Below are 18,138 nucleotides of genomic sequence, written 5' to 3'. Positions count from 1 at the left end.
TGACCTGGCCCGCCGCCCTCGACTCTTGTCTCCATTTTTTGAATGTGAAGACATTCTACGTTTCCCATTGTTCCTGCAGCAGCCAGGTCACAGGGTTCCTTGGGGTGGGGCCTGCGGTGTGTCACAATGGGACAGTGACCCCTCCGAGGTGGCATTTGCGTGCTGCCGCCATCCTTGGAGCCTCGGAGGCCGTACTCCAGGAGCAGCCTGCGGCCCCGGCTTCCCTCCAGCCACCCTTAGCCACTCGAACTGACACTGAGCAAACGCGTCAGGTGCTGGCAAGGAGGCTGCTCACGGGAGCACCGTGGGGTCCAGCGGCCTTGCTAAGGCCAGCTCTAGAAGCCCTGGGGACCACGGTGGTGCCTGTGGACCAAGCACGGCCTTGCAGGGGGCTCCATGGAGGGCACTCGCTGGCCTAGGGCGGCTTGTTCTAGCGCAGTGCATATTCCTCTCTGCAAGGAACATGCCGTCGGTGGAGGCTTGCCACATTCGGGCGCTGCGCTTCACCTCCATCTGGGCAGGCAGATGTGCCTCCCTGCAGCTCCCGCCTGGAGCCTGTCGCGGTCTACCCCCTGCACGTGTAAGCAGCTCCTTCCCGTTTCCCCACCACCACTCCGTTCTGCCCCTGTGTCACTTTTCTTTCCATTAACGCAAGAGAGAGAGGGGATGCTCTGGGGATGTACATCTGTTTCCTTTTCCCTTCTAAGTCCCCAAGGCCTTCTCAGCCGGGGTTGGGACAGCCCCGTCCCCACACGCTCACTGGGACAGCCCAGAGCGGTCTGGGTCAGGGGGCGAGTGTTTGAAGCTTCCCCTATGTGGATACCAGCACGTGACATTCTTCCAGTCATGGGCCTGAGCAAGCGGCGTGTTTGTAAAATCTTGTTTTCCTGATTTTTTAAAAGTGGAAAGTATATAAACATAACATGGAGAGTATATTAAGAGTAGTCAGGGCTGGGGTCTAGGTTACTTGTAGAGCACTTGCTCAGCACGCTCCTGGCCCTGGGTTTGAAGCCCAGTAAACACACACACACACACACACACACACACACACACACACACACACACTCACACACACACACTCACAAACTATCTTATGTCATCTTTTTCTTTTTTGTGCTGGGAACTGAACCCAGGAGCATTTTATCTCCAAACTACACCCCCAGCTCTACTTTTTATTTTGAGACAGTCTTACTAAGTTGCTGAGGGCCTCACTAGGTTGGTAAGGCTCACCTCGAACCTGTGGTCCTCCTGTCTCAGCCTAAGTATTGGGATTACACAGTGTGTGCCACCAGACCCACCTCACTCTTTTCTTTCTTTCTTTCTTTCTTTCCTTCCTTCCTTCCTTCCTTCCTTTCTTCACCTAAATCATTTCACCACTAAAAGAAGTTTATCACGAAATCTTTCGCTTCCACACAAAAGTGTGTGTGTGTTTGCTTTTTCTCTTGATTTCCTGGTTGTAAAATGCTGGCCCTTTTCCGTCGTGGTGCTGGGAGTGGCGCGTGTGGAGGATGTGGACTCCTCTGTGCATCGTTTCTAGCGGCCATTTCTAGGCCATTAGATGCCATTTACCATGAAATGTATGCAGACCTGGACCAAACAGTAGAGAAACACGGGAAAGCTGAGTAGCTGTCCGTGTGTCTGTCCAACTCTGCTCTCTGTCTTCTGGGCACGGTGCCAGGGAGGTGCCGTGGGTTCTAGGCTTCGTGTCCTCTTTCCGGAGAAGAGACATGTGATGGCAGCTCTTTGCTCTGGACCAATTGGAAAGGGGCTGAGGGCTTTGGCCTCTTTCCAGCCCCACCCAGGCCCACTCCCACTGCCCAGTGTGGCAGCTCCCACCACTCCCCGTGTCCTTGCTGGGAGGTGGGGCTCCTTGCTCGGGGTCATTCTGGGCCAGGGACAAGGACACGTCTTCACAAATGCATTCTTTTGCGATTCTCAAGTGTGTGTGTGTGTGTGTGTGTGTGTGTGTGTGTGTGTGTGTCCCAGCTTCAGAGTCAGGTGTGTGACTTATCTAGCCATGGCAGCTTGCAGATGCCTTGACTGGGACCAAAGTGAAGTTCTTAGGAAGAGAATTACCACTGGCTTGTCCTGGCCACCATGGACTGCACTAGACTCTTGGCCCAGGCTCCTCATTTCTGGGGAGATAGGTGCATCTCCACCAATGGTGGGTAGTGAGGGACAGCTGTCTTTGTTCCATTTTTCTGTACAGTAGGTTTATCTCTCATCTTTTATCACGACCCAGAGGATGCAGGGCCCTGGGCTCCAACTCTATGCAGGGGCCCCTTTTCATTTGTTTATTTTTTGTGGTGCTGGGGATTGAACCCATTCTACCTCCAAGCTACATCAACAGCTCTATTTATTTTTATCTTGAAACAGGGTCTCAACACATTACTGAGAGTCTCACTAAGTTGCTGAGGCTGGCTTTGAACCTGCGATCCTCCTATCTCAGCCTCCCAAGTACTGATTACAGGTGAATGCCACCACATTCTATGTGGCTTCTATGTAGGGACCCTATTACACTCTCCCTGAGGGACCCTTTTTTTCTTAGAGTTACATAAAAAAGTGGTACTTCTCGCCCCATAGACCAGGGTCAGCAGACGACTTCTGCCAAAGGTCGCATCCAAACATCCCCAGTGCTGTCCAAACTAATGCTGTTGCAGGTAGAAGCTGTGGAGGTGTGTGAGTGGGCAGGAAACTTCATTTCCAGGGGCAGAAGGCTCGGCCTGCAGGCTGGTGTTTGCTGATCTCTAGGGCCCCGTAAAGAGTAGGTGAGATGCTGCCTTTATTGGCTCTGCCATGGGCCCATCCTGTGTGGGCGCCGGAGATCCAGCCAGGGACCAGGATAGCCAAGCTTCCTGCCTTCACACGTGTGTGCTGGAGGGAGGGGATGGTCACCTGAGACAGGTCTTGGGACACCACTGACTGAGGGAGCCCCCAGGGGGAAGGGTGCTGCAAGCGGAGGCCCCTCTGCAGAGGTGATGTTTAATGGCTCCTGGAGGACGACTGGGGCTGCCCTCCGCAGCTCTGTGACCTGCCCCTCCCAGGAAAGACAGGAAGCCAAGCAAAGAGGCTGAGACAGTGCGGCACAGCCGCAGCGTGTGCTGCTTGCCGAGTGGGGACCCCGGTGCTATGCCGTAGTCAGTTACATGGCCTCTTTCGACTCTGCCTTGCTCATCTGTAGATTGAGGACAGAAGCACCCATTACTCCTTTCCTGGCCCTCTCAGCCCAGCAGGAAGCTGGTGGGACTTTTCACCCAGGCTGTGTTTTCTCAGACTAGTCTAGAAACAGGAACTGGCTGGGACCCCCAAGTCCAGGGTGCCCTCCAAGAACCTCGCTGCCAAGCCAGGGCCCTGCTCTCTCCAACAGAGAGACCAGTGTCTTAAAGATGGACAAAGATATGGGCACCAGAGCTCTGTGTTGATGTTCAGACCCTCATTCCCCACAGTCCCCCAGCCCCTGCGCTGCTGTGTGTGGAGAGGCTGAACCTAGAGCATCTCTTCCCCTGCCAACCAGCCCTCTGGCCAGAGCACCCGGGGCCCAGTATCAGTGTGTGTGGGGGGTCCCCTTTGAGATGTCTGGACATTTGATCTTGCCACAGATGCTGTTGGGCGATATGGTCTTTCCAGTTCAGTGGGCAGAGCAGGCCCCCTGTGTAGCCCTAGCACCAGCCAGGAGCCCGTGCAATCTCCACGTGGCTTCTACATGCTTCTCAGCTTCTCTGAACTTTGCCATGTCCCCCTGCTCCCGGCGGTGGCCCTTTCTTACCCCAGGCTTGGTCTGCCACCCTGGCCATTGCCCTTGGGACCTGCAGGGGTATGGTCAGGATGATGCCCTGAGCTTGGGGAGCTGCAGGGTGAGAAGGCAATTGGTGGTACAGCAGACCAGAGCACCCATCCTGACTGCAGGAGCCTGACGCCAGCCTCTGACCCCCCTGGGCTTTGCCATGCTCCGGAGGCTCTATGCCATTGGTGCCTGGGAGAGGAGACTGGTGGGTCTGCTTGGCACAAGTCCCGCAGGGTGTTTATTTTCCCCAGGCTCCTCCCCAGGACCGTCTCTCGTGCCCCCCGTCTGGACTGGCTCTGGTCGGAGCTGCGGGAGGACTGTCGGGCACACCAGGGTGGCCCGGGGCCTCTGTGCCCCACTAGCGGGAAGGATGCCAGGTACATCTTAGCGCCTGCCTGCTTGGCCTCTGCCCAAATCACTTCTTCTGCATGATCATTTCGGCGCCATGGAGTCCTGGAGCTGGCGGGGGTCGTGGCTGCCAGAGCAGGCCCCCCACCCCGGCACACAGAGACCCTCAGCCTGTGCCCTTGTTGTTGTTGGGCTTAGGGGCTGGCGCTGTGTCCGGGGGACGGGATCCACGACCCCCCAGCCTGCAAGAACCCAGGCAGGAGCTATCAGGGCTCCTGGAAGCTCCTAGCCCAGGGTGGTCCTGTGCCATTTCTGGGGGTGGGGGACGGGGTTGTGAGTTGGTGGTAACTTTTGCCAGAACCAACCCTGGGCTTCTGGCTTTGATTCTCGCCCCAAGTGCCTGTGCTCCCACTCGGAGAACGTGTTTCTGACTGACCAGCCGACCTTACATCTCCTAGAGCGACCTTGGCTTTTTTCCCCAAGGACGCTCAGACTGAATGAATGCGCCCCCACCCCACACTCTGAGCATCCCTGGGATTAGCCTGCCTCTCCGGGTGCCCCAGGGGGACAGAGGAGGATGGGAGCCATGGCGGCAGCACGGAGCAGGGCCGTGTGAGCTGAAGAGGCGGAGGGCGTTTGGTGATGGACAGATGGTTTTGTGTGCTTTCTTAGATGCAGCCTATGGAAACCCATGTTCTGCTTTTCTGGGAGTGCTTTTTTATCCCCCTAAATAGGGAAACAGCGGAACCCTTGTATCTTGAGTCCTCATACACCAGTGGCACCCTGGCTGTTTCTCTGCACAAGTTCCAAGGGCCGGGAAGGCCTTTGACATCTGAGTGCTCACTTGCCCCCTCCCAGCGTCCTTTCGTTGACATTTCTGGGACGCCCTTCAGGGTGGTCTTAGGTGTTTCCCTGGTGAGATGCAGGAGAGGTATCACAGTAAACCTGTCATTTTTACGTGGAAGGGGAGATTGGAATGGAGGCCCTAATCGGGCACTTGACCATCCGTGGTGTGGCGTCTCCGGGTGGGGGTGCCTGGCCTGCTGGAGCCCAGCACCCTGCTACTGAAGAGAGCCAAGCTCTGCCTGGCGCATGGCTGGGGTGGTGCTGCCCCCTGGTGTCGAGTGGTGGAATCGTGTCCCTGCCTGAAGGTGCTAACTCGGTCTCCTCTGCTCTTTCAGACCGAGAATCCATCTTCTTCAACAGCCACAACGTATCAAAGCCAGAGTCCTCATCGGTCCTCACTGAGGTATGTGCCTTCTCCCTGGTGGCCCAGTGTGAAGCTGTTCTCTACCAGGCCTGGGTGTGGGGATGCTGGGGCCCCCAGCTGAGCTCTCTAGCCAGGAGGGATGGAAAGGGCCCTTGTCCCTATCCAGGGGCTCCAGCAGGCTCCAGAGCCCCTCTTCCCTTACAGGCTGAGGGCCTGTGTGTCCTGGGGCAGAGGCAGAGGCAGGGGAGGACCTTGCCTTAGCTTACCTGGGGCCTGGGTGGAAGGACCACTCACACAAGGTGACCCTCCAGCCCCAAGAAGCCCGAAGCCCTGCTTCCTCCTCTCTCCTTCTCCTGATCTCCAAAGGGCAAAGGCAGCACCTTCTTTCTCTTTGTCCACGCACGTCCAATAAGCATTTGTGAAGAGCCTACTGCAGGCGCCAGGGTGGCATGTGGCACCCCCAGGCCTAACGTGGTGGTGGTGGGCACTGTAGCTGGTGTCCATTGAGTATTACTGTGTCAGGCCCAGCCCAGGTGCCCTCAGCTTGCAGGGGAGGGACAGCAACTCAGAGGGACTCAGTGACCTCCCCAAGTTCACAGGGAGTGGCTTACACGGGCAAGCTGGTATTTGACCCCTGCTCTGTCTGGCTCCAAAGTCTGGTTTTCTAGGAACTTAGGACTTTCTACCACCTAGCGATTACTGAGCGGTGCTCCAGGGCAGACAGGAATCACACAGAGCCACAGTCTCTGCTCCCCCATGCGTCTAGCAGGCCGGTAGCTTTGTGGCCCATTCTCTGAACTCAGGGCCCTCTGCTGGCTCTGCACCCCCCATCACACCTGCCATGCTGTCCTGGGAGCCTTTGCCCCGCCCTCCTCCCTCTCGAGGGCTAGACCTTCCATCAGCAGCCACGGCTGACCCAGGAGATTTCCCCAACCTGCTGGCCCTGCCCTCAAGCCCAGGCGCCGTCCTTTGTTCCTGGTTCCTTGAGATGCCGGCTGTGTGCTGAAGACTGGGGCATGGTGTGGACAGGGACCTGGAGGGACACCCCGTCCCTCGTGACATTGATAGCTGTTCCCCAGGAACATGTCGGCAAAGCTTTGGGAGCACCAGGTTTTAAATAGAACCTCTCAGAGCCTGGCTGTGCACTGCAGGGTGTAAGTAGGTGCTCTGTGCAGGGAAAGCTTTTCTTCGTCTAAGTTTCAGCATTTTTAGGGCTTCCTCCCTGCCAGACTCCTTAGAGCCCTGCTCAGCTGAGGTAGCAGGAAAGAGTTGCCATTCCGCAGGCTTCCAAAGAAGCTGTCCCTGCCAGTGGTCTCACACATGCGGGGCCACGAGCGGAAGGACCCACCGGAAGTCCTCCCTGCCCAATAATCACCGCTCGACCATGAGCCTCAGTTTCCTCACCTGAGAAGTGGGCAGGGGTCAGCCCAGAGACACAGCTGGGTCCTTCCCTAGAACTCTGAGGCTTGTAGTCACCGCCAGCTTCCCTGAGCACATGACGCCCAGGCAGGAATCTGCCAGGACTGGCACTTTAAGAGAGAAGAGGGCAGTGCAGCAATGCCCCTCTCCCCGGGACACAGTTCTCCTGGACACCTGCCAGCGGGCCGGACACACGGGCTCTGCTTGGAAGCCTAGGCCCGGAGCACACCCCTGCAGTCTTCCTGCCCCAGGACGCCTGGGCTGCCCGCTCCATCTCAGCCTCAGGGCCCTGCTGGCCTTGAAGCCTGGCCCTGGCCTGGAGGGTGGGTTCCAAAGGCCCCCAGGCACCTTCTCCCTGTCAGGGCCAGTATCCACCCTGGTTCCTGGGCTCGCCCTGGGGCAGCTCAGAGGCAGGGCACTTGCTCAGGCTCTGTAAGTCACATCACCTCTCCTGCCTGTCCTCTGTGACCCCAGAGGGTCTCCGGGGGATTCAGTAAGGTGCTGGATGAGAAGCGCCCACTGCCAGGTGCAGGGTCAGCTGTGGGGGGACACAGTGGTCAGGGCAGCCCCAGGAGCACCTTCTGACCTCCCACACACACACCTTCTCTTTCGGGAGTGTGTAATCCCCGGCAGGATTTTAATGCCTTTATCTTGTCTTGGGCGGCCTGTTTGCTTTTGGATAATCAAATGGCTTCAGGAAGATTTCTGAGATTCCTTAGCTGAGCTGAGAAAGTGCTTTTATAAGCAGCTCATCCTGAGACTTTATAACAGGCAGCAGCCGCGCTGCCAGGCCCTGCGCCAGAAGCTGTAAACCTCAGCTCCTCTAGGCCGCACCAGAATCATAGGGCCTAGGTGTTTTTATCACTCCACTTGTCAGGTCCAGGAGGTTACACAGCTCGGGGCCAGAGCACGGGATGGGCAGACCAGGGCCTCCGCCTAGGCCTCTAACTCCTGAGGACTTCAGACTGGGACTAGCAGCCGGGCCGCTGTGCTGAACTGAGCTCTGGCCCCAAGTGACCCAGAAAGCTCAGGCAGGTTCTAAGTACAGAGTGTCTATTTCAGCCAGGCTACTCCTGCCCCTAGGAATTGTCCCCCAGGTAAGAAGACCTGGACATTGGCATTGCGGGCAGGGTAGCGTGAACAGCAGGGCATGGACCGTGCCAGGCGAGTCCCTGCTTAGCAAACGCCTGAAAGTACCCCGTTTTCCATTTCAGGGATGAGGGCCATTTGTTTTTGTCCCCAGCCCTCCTGGCCCAGCTTCATTTTTTTTAAATTGAGAAGTTCACATATATGAAATTATCCAATGTAGCTGGGTGTGGTAGCACACACCTGTAATCCCAGTCCTGTACTTGGAGGCTGACACTGTAGGATTGCAGGTTCAAGACCAGCCTCAGCAACTTAGACCTTGTTTCAAAAAATAGAATAGGGCTGGAGGTGTAGCTTAGAGGTAGAACGCCACTGGGTTCAATCCCCAGGACCACAATTAAAACAATCCACTGTAAAGTGAAAAGCACTCACAGTTGAGCATGCACACGTTGTCTGGCCGCACCTCTTTCTAGTTCAGAGCATCTTCATCACCCTGTACCATGAGCGCTCACTCCCTCCCTCCACCCCAGCGCCTGGCAACCAGAGATCCGCGGCCCGTCCCCACAGACTTGTCTGTTCTGGACATTTTGTATAAATGGAATCGTGATGTAGAGCTTTGGGGACTGGCTTCTTTCACTTGGCCTGATGCTTTCAAGGCTCATATTTTAGCATGTATCAGCATCCCACTCCTTTTTATAGACAGACAGTGTTTTATCACATGGACCTAGCACGGTGTTTACTCCTCCATAGATGGACACCAGGGATGCATCCACCTTTTGGCTGTTGTGAATAGTGCCGCCATGAGCAATGGAGGACAGGCTCCACTCCAGTCCTCCTCTTCGGCCTGTGGGAGTAAACCCTGGGAGAGAATTGCCAGGCTATATGGACTAGCGTTTACCTTCTTGACCCAGCTGCGCATTTGTCAGCTGGCGCCCCTTTCCTTCGCCCCCCCCACAAACCCCAGAACTCCTATTTATTTATGGATTGATTGATTAATTGATTGATTGATTGTGGTGCAGGGGATGGAACCCAGGGGATGGAATTTGGAACATTCTACCTCCGAGCTACACTCACAGCCCTATTTTTTATTCCTTATTTTAAAACAGGGTCTCACTGAGTTGTAGAGGGCCTCACTAAGTAGCTGAGGCTGTCTGTGAACCACGATCCTTCTGTCTCAGCCTCCTGAATGCTGGGTTTACAAGCATGCGCCACCACACCCCGCTCAGAACTCCATTATTTATTGGGCACCTAGAGTGCGCCTGTGCAGGCTGACTGACCTCCAGGTGCCCCGCCGTCCCTGCCCTAGAATCCAGAGTCCACTCCTCCCAGGCCGGCCCGCAGCATCCCCACCACATCCTACCTTCTTCCCCCCTCCCAGTGAGTCTAGGATGGAGGCCCCATTGGTCTCACTTGACAGAAGAGCCACAGGCACAGAGAGGCCAAGTACTTTTCTGAATTCCACGGAGCTGACAAGTTACTGGCAAGATTTGACTGCAGAATTCCTCCCAGAGCAGTGTCCCACTTCGTTAGAGCCCTGGCCAGGGCTCTTGGGCCACCCCTTGGGCTGCAGCAGAAAATGAGCAGCATTGGGAGTGGTCCAGGCAGGGGGAGCTGTGGCTGGGCGGCCTGCTGAGCCCTGGGATACTTCTCTGTGGCTCCACTTGGACTCCGGGGGCCCAGGTGGGAGGAGCAGCCCCTTTGGGAAAGCACAGGTGCCTGGGACGGGAGGAAGTTTGGAAATACCCTAGCTAGCCACTAGTTGGGAAGGGAAGAAGGATGTGCCTGCCCCAGAGCGCTGCAGTAAGGGAGACCGGGTCCCAGAGCCCTGCACCTCATGCCCTCAAGGCCGTCTCAAGGAGGCTGAGTGTGGTGCTGCGAAGGACTCCGCCACCCGCCTCTGCCTTTCCCAGGTGGCCCCGCAGCTCCTCACCTTTGTACCGGGGCCTCTTCTCCATCCTCCCAGGGCCTTTCTCCCCCTTCCCAACCCTGCCCAGGGACCCCAACCCAGCCTGCCTTCAAGGTCAGCCCCCAGTGATCTCAGCACCTTAACGTCTTCTGGGTCCACAACAGACTTCGCCATCTTCCTCCATGCTAAGAGGGTTGGGTTTTATTTTACTTTTTATTATTATTATTATTGTGTGTGTGTGTGTGTGTGTGTGTGTGTGTGTGTGTGTGTGTGTGGTACTGGGGTTCCTGGAAGCCCTTCTATCTCCGGGCTACACTCCCGGACCTATTTTTACATTTTTTTTTTTTTTTTGAAACAGGGTCTCCTAAGCCAGCACGCACGGCTTCGAACCTGAGTGATCCTTTTATCTCTGCCTCCCAAGCGTGGGGATTACAAGCATGCACCACCACGCCCGGCCTTAAGAGGGTTGGGTTTTAGAGTCTAAAAAATGGGCTCTAAGTCCCACCTTGTGCTTTCAAGCTGTGTGACCTTGGACCAGCCCCTGGCCCTCTCTGAGCCCCGATTTCCCCATGTGTAAATGCCAGTACTGACAGCAGCCTCCCAGTTAGGAATGAGCCCTAGCAAGGTGGCCGCGTGCGTGGCTGTCCAGCTCTCCACAGGACCTCGATGTGGTGGCCCTGGTGCCTACTGGATGGGTCTGCCCTGCCTCCTGGCCAAGGGCACCTCCCATGGGGGTTCTCTGCGCGTGTTGCCCGGCACCTCCTCCACCCCTGGCTTGACCCCTGTGATTGTTGACAGCTGGAGAAGATCGAGGGCGTGTTCGAGCGGCCCAGCGACGAGGTCATCCGGGAGCTGTCCCGCGCCCTGCGGCAGGCTCTGGGAGTGTCGCTCTTTGGGATTGACATCATCATCAACAACCAAACGGGGCAGCACGCCGTCATCGACGTCAACGCCTTCCCAGGTGAGCACAGCTGGCGAGCCCTGCGTTTGCAGCCAGCATCCGTAGTCCGGTGTCACGGCCAAGTGAACTTGACCAGGACTTAAAAGCCCCCTTTCTGTGGGTTCCGCTACCACGGTGGCCCCAGCCTGCAGCACCCCAGCCACACCTGAAGAATGGGTTCCGGGCAGTGGGGCAAAGGAGGCCCACGTGCCCCGCCAGGGAGCACAGGTGGGCCCGGCACACACCATCTGCTCCTCCCGCTCGCCTCCCTGCACCACCAAGTGTTGGCCTTGACTGGCCAGATCATCCTTTGGGCCCTTCCAGAATTAAGGAGCAGAAAAGACCTTGAAGAGGCCACATACCCCACCGTTTATATGTAGGGAAGCTGAGACCCCTCGAGGGAAAGAAACTGTCGCCCAGGCTCACGCCGCTCCCCCACCTCAGCTGGGCGCCGGGAGCCGGGAGCCAAGCCCCTCCGCGCCCTGTTCTGCTGGGGCCTGGAACCTGCCACCGCGCGCTCCTCTCGTCTCATGAGGCTCAGTTGGAGGCACACCAGATGCCGGGGAGCTGCCTTCAGAGGTCCTGGGGTAGCCATCTGGTGTGCTGAGTTACCCTGGGTGTAGTGAGTGGAGCCTTGGGGGTAGCAGAGGGAGAGGGGGAGCCAGGACACTGAGGATCTTCAAGGAGCATGGCAAGGATGAAGCGGAATGTGGGGGCCCGGTGAGGGGGCAGCAGAGGCCATAGCTGGAGGGGGCAGGCAGGGGATGCGGGGCCACTGCTGGGGATCCCAGGAGGAAGGAGAGCAGGAGGCTCTGTGCTGCGAACGGGGCCCCTCCGCGCTCAGGAGGCCCTAGGGCAGTAACTGGGTGTTCACTGGGTGGTTACTGTGAGGCAGTGTGGATACGGAGGCTTCTTCCAGCGGAGCCAAGAAAAGCACCACCCAGGTGGGCCAGACATCTAGGGTGGTTTGCAGTGTCAGAGGGATCAGGCCGAGCCACGCAGAGGCTGTTGAGGGAAGGCCCCAGGGAGCTGTTGGCCCAGGGGCCCCTGCAGAGAAGAGCTGGTCTCCAGGAGACGGCTGGGTCTGCCACCTTGGTAGAGAGCGCTCCTAGGGCCAGGCAGAGGGTGGACCGGATCCTGCTACACCCAGTGGCAGCCCCTCTGACAGGGTAGCGGTAGCGGTGAGTCATGTCCTCCCAGCCACCTGCCCTTGGAGGACTGCATGGATCTTGGCTTGCCCGTGCAGATGTGAGGCCGGAACTGAGGAACTCATCCGAGCCCTGGGCCCGAGTGGGAGAGCCAGGACTGCACCCATGGGCCTCAGCCTGCACGCTGACCACGGCCTTTCATGTCTCTGAGCACCAGCCCTGGGTCCAAGTCCTGCCTGCTCCTCGCAGTCAGTGGTTCAAGCCACTGCCTTTCCTGCCTGCTTAGGAGGTGGCGTGCGCAGTGTCTTGGCACGGAGCTAGCCGACAGGTGCGGGCCTTCCCATTGCGCCCCCACACCTGGAGCCGCAACTCCTTTCCAAGACACGCTTCCTGCCTTCTTCGTTGTCCTTGGAGCCGTGCGCCATCTTATCCCTCCCCGTGGGTCCAGGCAGACAGGAGGTACCCACCCTGCTTCGAATCTCTTGATAAGAGGTTTGTTAGGAGTCAGCAAAATCCTCAACCTGAATGTAAAACCTACTGGGTGGCCCCCAAAGACAGCTAGGAGACGTCGCCCCGGCAGGCGCCAGCAGTTGATCCTGCAGAGACATGGCCGTGGCCTGGTTGGCGGTGCTTGGAGGCCATCCCCACGTGCGACTCGGAGCAGGGCTCTCAGGGCTCCCTGCAGGTGTTTCAGGGTGAGCAGCTCAGTTTGAGCCGCTCTGCTGTGGGTCAGGCTCTGCCCACATTCCAGCCCCTCCGTGGTGCCCAGCTTAGGCTCCACCCCAGAGCTGGTCCACCGGAGAGCTGAGGGAGTGGAGGCTCAGGCAGGCAGCCAGGAGGCGGCCCGAGGCCAGGCCGGGCCCAGGGAGTGTGTCCCTGCTCAGAACCTGGGCTTCGGCACGGTCGCCATCTGTGCACCTTCCACATGGGGCAGGTGTTGTCAGCGCTCCATTGCCGTGAAACACCTGAGATGAGAGCCTTAAAAAGAGGAGAGGTTTGTGTGTGGTACTGGGGAGGGAACCCAGGGGCATTCTACCTCTGAGCTACACCCCCAATTCTATATTTTATTCTTTATTTAGAAACAGAGTCTCACTAACTTGCAGAAGGCCTCATTAAGTAGCTGAGGCTGGCCGCGAACCCATGATCCTCCTGTCTCAGCCTCCCAAGTACTGAGATTACAAGCATGGCCACCACGCCTAGCTTGAGGGGAGGTTTGTTTAGGCTCACGGGTTTGGAACCCACGATCCTCCTGTCTCAGCCTCCCAAGCACTGGGATTATAAGCATGCCCCACCATGCCTGGCTTTTGAGGGGAGGTTGGTTTGGGGTCACGTTTTTAGAGGTTTCAGTCTGTGGTCAGTTGGCCCTGCCACCCTTGGGCCTGGGCAAGGGACCACTTCACACGTGGGGGGGGGGGGGCGCTTGCCCATCAGGACTGAGGAGAGGGGATGAGGGACTGGGGTCCCAATACGCCTTCAAGGGCACCCCACCCGTGACCTGAAGACCTCCCACTAGGTTCCCCCCTTGTAAGTCCATGAGATGGGGCCAGGCAGTCAACACATGGAGAGTTTCCCAAAGGTCACTCACCCACACCAGAGGGTCTGTGGGCACTTAAATGAGCCGGCGGGGTGGCGGCGGACAGGATAGGGTGTGCCTTCACCAGCTGAGGTTCTGTAGCTTCTTGTGCCATGGGGACAGCCAAGGACGAGGGCCGGCCCTTTGGAGTCGCAGGCCCCCAGACGTGTGACTCCCTCCCACCCGCCTGGCTCTCCTGCTCTCCCCGCCTCCTCCTCATCCTGTCTCCTCACCCCCAGGCTAACACCCCTGCGCTTTCTGTCTCCCCAACCCGCAGGCTACGAGGGTGTGAGTGAGTTCTTCACGGACCTCCTGAACCACATCGCCACCGTCCTGCAGGGCCAGGGCACAGCTGCGGCCGCCGCCGGGGACGTGGCCCCGCTGAGGCACAGCAGGCTCCTGGCAGAGCCGGCGGGCGAGCGGACGTGCGGCGCCAGCCCGGGCTGCTGCGGCATGATGAGCCCGGACGCACCCTGGAAGGGCGAGAGCGACGCGGGCGGCGTGGGCGCGGGCGGCTCTGCCAAGCTAGCGCACCAGAGACTCGGCTGCACGGCCGGCGTGTCGCCCAGCTTCCAGCAGCACTGCGTGGCCTCGCTGGCCACCAAGGCCTCCTCACAGTAGCCACGGAGCCCGGGACCCAGAGGGGCGGCGCGGGGCGTGGAGCACACCCGCTGGGCCAGCAGCTCCCGCCGGACGCTACTGAGAATTCCTGATGATTCTGATGCTTCTTCTTTTTTTTTTTTTATTAATTTTTAACCTGATTTTCTGATGTCATGATCTAAAGGAGGGATAGGAGAAGATGGGAAGGAACAAGGGGCCGGCCTCGCAGAGCTGGGGCGCCTGCCCCGTCCTGCGGTGCAGTTCTCTTCACCGAGTTTACACACGCTTGTGTTCTCAACACTAGGTCTGAATGGGAGGTGCGGTGTGTGCGTGTGCGTGTGTGGGTGCCGTGCAAGTGTGTGTGCACGTTTGTGTCTGTTTGTCCCCGTGGTTGCTGTGGACCAGGCCCCCGGGGACCCTGGAGGGAGGCCCTCCCCAGCCAGGCTGTCCCCGGCGAGCAGGTGTGAATGAACAGCTCCCCTCTTGCACCCCTCCGGTCTGCCCACGCCCTGACCTGACCCTTCCTTCCCAGAGAGGCAGCTGGGGCCTCCCTCCCCACGGCCAAGGGAGGCAGCAGGCCCCTTGGGCGGTTCTCGTCCAGGGTCAGATTGTGAACCTTTCCCAACACTGGGCAAGGGAGAGGAAGCTTCCTGAGGGCAGGGTCCTGGCCGCAGCACTCTTCGGCTCCCTGAAGTCTACCAGACCCCCTTCCGTGGGTCCCACCCAGCACTGCCGCCCCCTGGCACCCAGGCAGAGGCTGCCTGTGCCGCCTCGTCCTTGCCTCTAGTGGGTAGGCCAGAGGTGGCTGGGCTGGCTCAGTGCCCAGGCCCTGCGAGACACCCCACTTTCCCCTGGCCAGGACAGTGGGGGGCCTCCACTGGGTGCCAGGCCCCTCCCCGGCCCTGGCAGGAGGGAACCGCTCCCACAGCCCTCTCCTATTGCCATAGCAGGCTCTCCTAGAGACTCCGCACAGCTTCCTGTGTCCATCAAAAGACTGGGCACAAAGCGCTAAGCCTTCCCGAAGCCCCCACTCTAGACCCCCTGTGGCCTCAGTGGCAGGTGGTAAGGGCCATTCCAAGGTCAGCAGGAAGGAGCACCTAGGGGTGCGGAACCCCAGTGAGCGGCCAAGGTGTGGCCTGAAGATGCTGTCTACTTGCAATGAGAAAGGGCCTCCAATGTCCCCTGTGGTCCAGTGAGACGGGACCCCGGAGAGAAGACCACGGAGCCTGGCACTGAAGGGCCATGGGGGCCTCTATCGTGTGAGGAGAGGCGAGGACGGGGTGAGGGCTAGGAGCCTCTGAACTGCCTGCCGGCTTCCTTGGGAACGAGGGCCCCAGGACTAACCGTGTTTACACGCTGCGTGTTGACCCTGACCGAGTCCGCGGCGCCCCTCCCGATGTGGCCCTGAGCCGGGAGGGGCGTGGCCAGCCTCTTGCACTGCTTTGTCTCCAGAATAAACTACTGAAATCAACCTGCATTTCACGTGTTCACGGTGTTACTCCTGGTTGCTGGGCTAACCTCCCAGGCCTTACAGAAAAGATGTTCAAGGAACCAGCTTTACTTCTAAATGAAACCCCAGGCGGCATGACCTGGCCACACCGTGTCTCTGGAAGTTGGTCGGTCCCCAGGATTACACCTGGCACCGCCCAGGGTCAGGAGTCCCAGCTCTGTCTCCCGGCAGTGTGGGGTTCCCATGGGCCCCACGCAGGTGGCCGGCAGGCTTCCAGGAGTGGAAGCCCAGGGCAGCTTGAGCCTCAGAAAGGCGGTGGGGATGCTGTGGGGACCTGCCTATCAGGCCAGCGGGGCCCAGCAAACATGGAGTGTCAGCGGGCACTTGGGTGGTATGGAGCACCAATGCCCCTTGGAGGGGCCTCGGTGGCCAGAATGAGAGCAGCTCATCCTCTGAATGTCCCCTGGGTGGTGCTGGCCTTGGGACACTGCCCGAGCTGGTTGTCCTGAGGCCTCCCAGGCCTTGGAGGGATGGACTGCTGAGGTAGCAGGGTGTGGCGGGGCTGCCTCTGGGGCTGTGGGGGCCCTGCTGAGCAAAGGAGGTCGCCGGAGTTGGCTCCCAGCATCCTGGGTACTGGGGCTCGTGCCTGGGCTTCTGATTCCAAGTTAGCGCCTTGGCCCTGCGGCTGTGCCTTAGTGGTATTCAGCAGATGGGGCTGCCAAGGGGCTCCAGGAGCAGCTGGCAGGGCCACACTTTGGCAGAGGCCTTGGGTGGCTTCTGTATGGTCTCTGCAGTGGGTGCCCAGCAGCAGCGGCCTTGGGTCAAGTTCTTCAACTATAGAGCAGTGGGACTCCCGTGGTGGTGGCCTCCATCCTCCCCAAGAGAGCAGAGGAAAGTCTGATCCAGGCCAGGGCCTTTGCCTTAGGGGCCTGCAGGTGTTAGGGGCTTGCAGTCCATCATGGGTTGGGCTGCCTACAGTGCCCCAGGGTTGCCTGCAGGAGTGAGCCACTGAGGGGATGATAGGAGGCACCGGTACATGAGCCTGCCTGTATCTTTAACCCTGTTTGTGAAGGAGAAAGCGACCCGGAACAAGCATGCCTCTGTCCTGGAGGCCTCCCCCGCAGGCTTCATAGTTTGAATGCCCTTGGAGGAAGCTGGTTTTCCTGCCAACAGAGGAAAGTTACTCTAACCTGCCATCTAGCCACCCGGAAGCTAAGGGGGACTGTCCTTTGTCCTTCCTGTGTGGAAACCTACCTGGGTCTTGGGCAGTCTCACTGGCTGCTGGCCACAGAGAGCCATCCAGAGGCCTTACCAGTGGCCCCAGGGCTCGCATCTTCTGTCCCCTAGAAACCGATCATGCACCCAGGGGAATCCCAGAAGCTTCGCTCTCATCCTGAGGCTCATTCCCCGTGACTCCAGAGCCCTTCAGCCAGGCGCTGGCTCCTCCAGCAGGAGCTACTGAGATGGGCAAGCTCAGCGGCCCTGGATGGGGGCCCAGGCCTCTCGGCTCAGCCTGGCCACAGCTACTGCGTGCCCACCTGTCCCACCAGCTTGAGCCCCACTCGGGTGGTGTGGCCAAGGCTTCTCCCCTGCAGCCTCCTGTGATAAGGTCTGTGGCTTTGCGCCTCCCTCTGCACAGCCACTGCTAGTGTGGACCTGGAGCCACCCCAACACACACTCTGCAGAGGAGAGCCTCTGCTGTGTGGTCCTCTTCCTTCCGGTTGGGAACAGCGAGACCTTGCCAGACCCCACGGACCTTGTCCCGAAGTCCTTGGAGGTGCCGACCCCTCCTCCAGGGCACGTGGGGGTGTGAGGTCGTCCTGCTGAGGCTCGCCCTGGACACGCTGCTCCCAGTGCGCAGGAGTCACCAGGATGTCACCGGTAGCTCTACGCTTGTGCTGTGTGGCAACTGTGATTTGTTTCAAGCCTTCCCTGTTCACAAGCAACCACCGGAATCCAGGCTGGTTTGTACTCAATTTGTAGACCTACGTACATGATCATATAGGCTAGATCTAAAGCCATGGCTTCTGTCCATCAGCTCTTTCATCGGGTTGTAAGTTAGCGCCAGGAGACGACGACAATGCAGACAGCTTCTCCTTGCGATGGCTATTTTGGGGACCAGCTGTCCCTGTGTTTCCTATCAACTAAGCTTGGAAGTGGATGTTTTGATTTCTAAGAGCCTGCAAATACAGTTAGAGTTGGCTGGACTGAGGACTCCCTCACGGGACCCAAGTTCTTACCATGGAACTCTGCCAATCACACCTCCCAGAAAGACTGGCCTTTGGGAACTTGGTTCCTAAATCCCGCCTGGCCCTTGGACTTGACCCCACCCAGGTCGCCAGAGGGTGTCGGTGCCACCTGAGCCTCACTCAGGATGCCCACGTTGCTCATCCTCAGAAGAGCACGACGCCGGTCCCCACACATCTCTTCACAGCATGAAAGGCCACCCTCTCTAGCTTGCTCCTATTTGAGGTGTACAGACCAAGGATGCTGGCCCCAGAGCTGCTACCTGGGAAGGAGAAGGGCCTGTCCGAGGCCACGCCAGCCCAGCAGAGTCGCTGTGACTCAGTCTCCTTCACCTGCACAGGGGTGGACTCCCTCCTGCAGAGCTCACACTTGTCCCTGAAGTTGCTTTGGCTGCTGATGGTTCTGCTTTCCCTGCTGGGCAGGAGCT

The 18,138-nt window shown here is 58.7% G+C and overlaps 1 protein-coding gene across 1 annotated transcript in view; it reads left to right on the top strand.

Annotated features, from left to right (window-relative positions):
- Window positions 1-14,035, top strand: part of ITPK1 (inositol-tetrakisphosphate 1-kinase) — a gene marked incomplete at both ends in the record, with an annotated part of 150,892 nt that extends 136,857 nt beyond the window's left edge. Inside the window, 3 exons of the mRNA XM_080707918.1 lie at window positions 5,314-5,381; window positions 10,552-10,714; window positions 13,692-14,035. Coding sequence (XP_080564044.1) covers window positions 5,314-5,381; window positions 10,552-10,714; window positions 13,692-14,035 — 575 coding nt within the window. The remainder of the gene's footprint in view (window positions 1-5,313; window positions 5,382-10,551; window positions 10,715-13,691) is intronic.
- Between the last annotated feature and the right edge of the window lie 4,103 nt (window positions 14,036-18,138).

This window comes from Muscardinus avellanarius (assembly GCF_963383645.1).
Source record: "Muscardinus avellanarius genome assembly, chromosome: 12".
Classification (NCBI taxonomy): Eukaryota; Metazoa; Chordata; class Mammalia; order Rodentia; family Gliridae; genus Muscardinus; species Muscardinus avellanarius.
The sequence above is the reverse complement of the archived record's forward strand: the minus strand, read 5'-3'. Positions and strand labels throughout refer to the sequence as shown.